Source organism: Theobroma cacao, chromosome 3 (assembly GCF_053813885.1).
Source record: "Theobroma cacao isolate CCN51 chromosome 3, ASM5381388v1, whole genome shotgun sequence".
NCBI classification, from domain to species: domain Eukaryota; kingdom Viridiplantae; phylum Streptophyta; class Magnoliopsida; order Malvales; family Malvaceae; genus Theobroma; species Theobroma cacao.
This window is the reverse complement of record NC_142641.1, coordinates 35,908,991-35,914,701: the sequence shown is the minus strand read 5'-3', so window position 1 is coordinate 35,914,701 and position 5,711 is coordinate 35,908,991. Positions and strand designations below refer to the sequence as shown.

The window sequence follows — 5,711 nt, the reverse complement described above, 5'->3', positions numbered from 1 at the left end:
GAACGCTCTACAGGGCAACATACAAGAGACTACCTACGGAGTTAGATAATGCTGCATTACTCAAGCGGGATTATGAAACTAAACATATTTCAGAAGAATTTCGAACTGTTTTGCAAAATCAATGCTTATGATCATAGACGATAGCACTAACTTGGGGAAAATAATGATCTTTGCTTAGACTAGGATGATGAAACGAAACATTTGTTCACAACTAGTTGTAACTTGTTAGGAAAACACAATGTTTGAGCTAAAATATGATGGCATTAAATTGGAAAACAAAAATGAGTTTTGCATGACTCACTCAGATGAAATACAGGCTCTTTTCAATAACTTAGAAACCAATTTAACAGTGTCAATTACACTACCATAACACAAATTTTCTTTTGGAGAAATCTTAAGTCCTCCTGTAGGGCTCGCCTATTTTCTGTCAAACCTGCCATACAGCAACTTCCTTCGCTTAAATTTCAACCATCTGCCACCTGCTTCTTTACCATGCCTTCCTGATCACTATGTCTGAGGTTTGACACCAGTGCCTCCCGGTGCAAGTAATAATTCAACTATGCATCATCAGCAAACTCATTCTCTAAGATTTTGCTTCTTTTCTTGGATTTCAACTTCTTGCTTCCATCCTTATCTTTAGATGCCTTCTTTCTGCTCCCTCTATCTTCTTTGGATGACTTCTTCCTTTTTGTAGGCAGTTTTTCTGTTTCATCTGCGGATTGGACTTCACCTATGCTCTGTGCTTCATGCAGTGCTGAATCTGCCGCAGAGTGTTTAACTTCTGCATATAATAGAATGTCCATGCATTAGCAGCCAAACTCAGTAAGAAATATGGTCACCTAATACCATAACATTGTTGGCTCCACCTACTCCACACTCCCTAACCCTTCTACTAATCCCTAAAAGAAAAGTACAAATTTTCTCAAACTCTACACTCAGCAATCTGCTTTCTTCTGGTAGGCTAAAGGACAACAGAAACCTTTAGGAAATCATCCTCTCCCCCATTCGTTTTTTCTTTCTATTTGAGCCTAGATGCATTTGGATTTTTCCGCCTTCAAGTAATGGCATGATTGCAACTTATTGGCAGCTTATGGTGATGATCATACATTCTCTATAACACTCTTTCCATACATGAAAGGCAACCCCTCCTTGCTTCACTTGTTTGAACCTAATATTTAGTCATACCCTTGCATTGTCAGAGGAAGTATGTGATTGACCAGAGGCCATTGACTGGGGTCTTCCTTTTGTTGCGGACAAGAAACAAGGCTAACCCCTGCTTGTTTACAAAACACTAAAAACAGCATGATTCCAACCAAAATTCTTTTTCACTAAATGCAGTATGACCCAGAACGAACACAACATGATGCCATATTGATAACCAGTGACACAGAACATGGAAATTACGCTTTTGTCAACACTACAGATTTGAGTGAGAAGTGACCTTCAGTAAAATTTGTATCAAAAACAACTTTTGTAAGATGCTGCTTCAAGAACACCTGCACCAAAAAATGTAGGCAGTTAAAGTGTTAAGTATATAGTGTATTTTTATGCAACTTTACCATACACATGCACAACAAGAAGTCGCACATCACATGCAAGTTGCATTTAACTCTCTATCTCTGAACAGAACATACCGATGAAAGAAGTTGCCTTGTTCCTATATCCCAAATGCGCAAATAGCTGTCCAAACCTAGAAATAACACAAGCTGAGAAGCTAATTGCAAATCCACTAAATTTCAAAAAGCAAAAATGAAAATATTTAAAGTTGACACGGGGAAGAAAATATTGATAGCATGACAAAATTTGGAAACACAGATAAGAGTAAAAGCTTCGAGCATCATCTGAGACAAATTAAAAATCCTTTTTCTTCCTTTCTAGCTCTTCAAGCAACAAAATAATCTCCAAGAGCTTAACTATTTTTCATAAGAACTGCCAGCAGAAAATAACTTCCCAAAGTGCAGAATGTGCATGCAAACACAGCCTGCAAAATTATATTAACACACCAAGTATCATAGATGCTAGAAAAGCTTTAGCTTCACAAAACATTATATCATATACTCACCACATGATGCTATCACTGGAAGTTCAGGGTGCCGATCAATGGATCGGATGCTTCCAGAACACTTTCCCAAAAAGCATCCCAACAATTTACCTATAAGGAAATTCTTCCAGCATTAACAGAATTACAGGGAAAGGAACACACCAAATCATTCAAGCAAAAGTCAATTAAGAACAGATGCAACAAGAGGACATCCATTTCTACTTGTTTTGGATCCTCTCCAGGAAACCAGCAAGTCCAATCTATTTTTTATTTAGGTATATAACAAATCTTCAATTTTGGCAATGAGGCATCTTAAAAAATAGGTTGAAACCTCAAGTAGACAATAGATAATTGATCCCCGCAATTTCAACTGACAACAAGCCGATGTTCTCACCAAGATAGTAGACTAAAATGTACATGAACATAATCTGTTATAACTACAGAACTCAAAGAATTCTTTAAGCCTACTTCTAACGGACACAATATTCAATTGAGGTAATCCTCAAACTGCTCTGATTTTGGCCATAAGGGACAATTTAGTATAAAATATGTAACATGCAACCATAATAAAAGTGTGAATTCTGGCCTAGATCTCGAAAAGGTTAAATAAATTTACCAGAAAAAATACTAGTGCATTGTAAAAAGTCAACTTAAACTCGTAGAAGAGCTGACCTACAAAGAATCAGAAACGCAAAAGTGCAAAATGGCATGAAGTACTGCTGAACATGCATATAGAATCAATCTTGTACCTGTGCGTATATCCACAGAAGCAAGGTCACCAGATCCATTCCCTATATAGATTGTATGGCCATCTAGGTCTTCAGTAACTGCTTTTATGGAGGTCTCCCTGAAGTCAAATGATATAACTGGTCTTCGTTGAGCAGAAACATCATAAAGGCGAACCTGTCAACAGAAACCATAAGAGAAAAAAGGTTATCCAGAGTCAAGAAAATACAAGGATAGCTTTTCAAAAAAAAAAAGAGGAAATTACAAGGATCCCATGCATTGCTATGATAACAGACCTAAACCCATATTTCTGGAGCAGACTAAACTTCACGTCCACCACAGTCCCGATTGCAAATAAAAAATAAAATAAAATTGATGAAACTTGCATATAAACATAAACCTACACCCGAAAAAGATTGAAAAACTTGTTTTCCAAAATTTGACTGAAATTAACCTTTGAACATCTCAAACCAACATGCATCAATATTTCGGAATCAAAAATAGCTGTAGAAACTGGCAATATGCAGTCAAGCACAAAAGTTTCCTTCAGAAGAGAACTTATAAAAATGTATATATGTCTGCACAATCAAAATTATATTAAAATGTCAGCATATATGTTCAAGGACTGCCAGATGGCTGTAAAAAATCACCTGATGGCTGTTGGTGCCAGCCACAACTTTACGGTGATCATCTTTGCTGAGGAATGTTGCAGATGTAAACCAAGTAGGGGTAAAAATACCGAGGCTGTTCTTAGGAGGCTGTCCAAAATGGGATAAGTTAAGATAAATGAGAAAAAGCAGCAGTTGCTAAAAGATAATTATTTTAGTTAAATTAATTTAGTGAGGATCAAAAGGCTCACAGGTTTTCCAGTCCAAATCTTAGTACATTTGTCTAGATCCCACATATTAACTTCAACACCCTTCCTGAATTGGAAAAGAATTCGATATTATTTACCAAACTATTAATAATAATCATCCAGTGGAGTATGAAAATACCCTACCAGCAAAGGAATATAAAATCAAGTCTGACGCTTAGATTGCAGAGTCATACAACATAAACACACTCACCCTCCAAATATTGCATAGCTTTCACTTCCATCCACTAAAGAACATGAGATATTACCAGAGGCACATACACTCCACGTTCTCGAGGCACCAGAATCTGCTGGAGAATCAGTCATTTCAACCGACCTTATGCTCGCATTTCCTTTTGTTGTACATGTGAGCAAAGTGCACGACCTAATAATGATAAAAACTTTCTAGAGATCAATGATGTCATCTAAGTAGAGGAATGTGACTACAGTTGAGTCCGAGTGAGAGTGGGAGGAGGAACCGTATTGATTTCCATTTAACACTGATAGAAATCCAGAAAATAATAAGAATACATTTATACCTGGATGTTAACTCCAGCCTCTGTCTTCTGAATAAATGCAAACCAACAATAGCATCATCTTCTGGTCTAGCACTACCACTATTAACATTTGAAACCGTAACAGAAAGTTCACCATTAAGAGGATTAAGTACCTCAACCTGCAGTATATATTGCACAAAGAAATAAAGAAATATTCAACACTAAAAAAAAAAAAAAAAAAGCAACATTTCTCAATACCTCAATCTGTCCTGGAACTACTAGGACAGGAGAAGAAAAATGAAGGTTACTTACCATACCACTTTTTCTTGCAACAGCTAATAACTGCAATAGAAGAATCAAAATTTCAATAAAAAAGCAATATTTCTCAATACCCATTTTGCTTCTTTATATATATATGTAACTAACCGGGTCCGTTTTGCGGTCGTCAATGGAAGCAGCAAGAACGCATTTGGAAGCGTCAGGATCTCCCCATCTCTCTACCACTTTGGGAACCCCTCCTTCTTTGCCTCGAGCTTCGATTACTATTCACCAATGACAATAAAAGAAAAAACTAATGACGATTTCAATCGTTTGAATTAAATAATTAGCGTTGGTAAAGTTAATAGAAATTAAAACCTTTGATGAGACCAAGGGCATCGAAGGTCAGGGCTCGAAACGGAGGGCAGCCAGGGCACTCGACGGTGGTCGTGCGAGGCATCCTCAGCTCTCTTTTGTTCAACGGCTATTCAGAGGTTTTGCGTCAAATACGGTGGCAGCCTAGCAGGCAAAAACCCTTAAAACCCTTTACTCTATTTAGGCAAAACGCCACCGTTCGACTTAATAAAATTACAATAAAAAAATTGTTAAAAAAATAAGATTTATATTTAATGTACCAAATGTTATAGGATAAAATTAAAATTTTTAAAATTTTAAAATTAAATATTAAAAACTTTAATAATTAATTAAATAAAAATAAAATATTTTTATGTATCTCTTAAAATCATTTTCACAATTTTATGTTCTTTTCTCATTCTTCACCACTCATCCAAAATAAATTTTTTCTAAAATTTTAGAAAAGATTGAGTAATTTGGTAAGAGAATTTCACAGCATATTTGGTTCACTAGAAGGAATAAAATGAAAATAGAATAATTATTCTAAGAGAATAAAATAGAAAAATAATAATTATTATATAGATTAGTTATTGGGAATAAAATAAGATAGAAATTGTTATTATTACTTATTTCATTATTTAGTTGGCAGGAATAATTTTAAGAATAATCAAAAAATAATAAGTAAATGATAAAAATATCTTTTATTAAAATTTAAAGATTTTTTAATTAAAAAACAAAAATATTATGATGAGAAAAAATACTCTTTATTAAAATTGAAGAATTTATTTTGTTGAAAGATAAAAATATTCTAAGTAATAAAATCAAAACAACTTTTACTATAATTAAATAATATTTTCACCAAAATACAAACATATTTTTATTATAATTTAATAATATTTTATATTAGAAGATAATTAAACCTTTCATTATAATTAAATAGTATTTACTATTAAAAAACAAAATATATTCTTCATAAAATTTT

General features: G+C 34.2%; 1 protein-coding gene across 1 annotated transcript; it reads right to left on the bottom strand.

The window, feature by feature from the left end:
* Window positions 1-241: 241 nt before the first annotated feature.
* On the bottom strand, window positions 242-4,886 carry LOC18605067 (Transducin/WD40 repeat-like superfamily protein). Its single transcript, XM_018118004.2, has 12 exons — window positions 4,754-4,886; window positions 4,544-4,659; window positions 4,430-4,459; window positions 4,160-4,296; window positions 3,835-4,005; window positions 3,627-3,690; window positions 3,418-3,525; window positions 2,791-2,944; window positions 2,063-2,152; window positions 1,635-1,690; window positions 1,442-1,496; window positions 242-781 (listed from the first exon to the last, which is right to left on the bottom strand). The coding sequence occupies exons 1-12, from the start codon at window positions 4,833-4,835 to the stop codon at window positions 558-560; spliced, it is 1,287 nt and encodes a 428-aa protein (XP_017973493.2). The 5' UTR covers window positions 4,836-4,886; the 3' UTR covers window positions 242-557.
* Between the last annotated feature and the right edge of the window lie 825 nt (window positions 4,887-5,711).

Excerpts from the sequence above, each read along its gene's own strand:
- LOC18605067 (XM_018118004.2), bottom strand. The coding sequence starts at position 4,835 with ATGCCTCGCACGACCACCGTCGAGTGCCCTGGCTGCCCTCCGTTTCGA. Across the intron at positions 4,460-4,543 it reads ACGACCGCAAAACGGACCCG|TTATTAGCTGTTGCAAGAAA; the intron begins GTTAGTTACATA and ends CTTCTATTGCAG. Across the intron at positions 2,153-2,790 it reads TTCTGTGGATATACGCACAG|GTAAATTGTTGGGATGCTTT; the intron begins GTACAAGATTGA and ends ATTTCCTTATAG.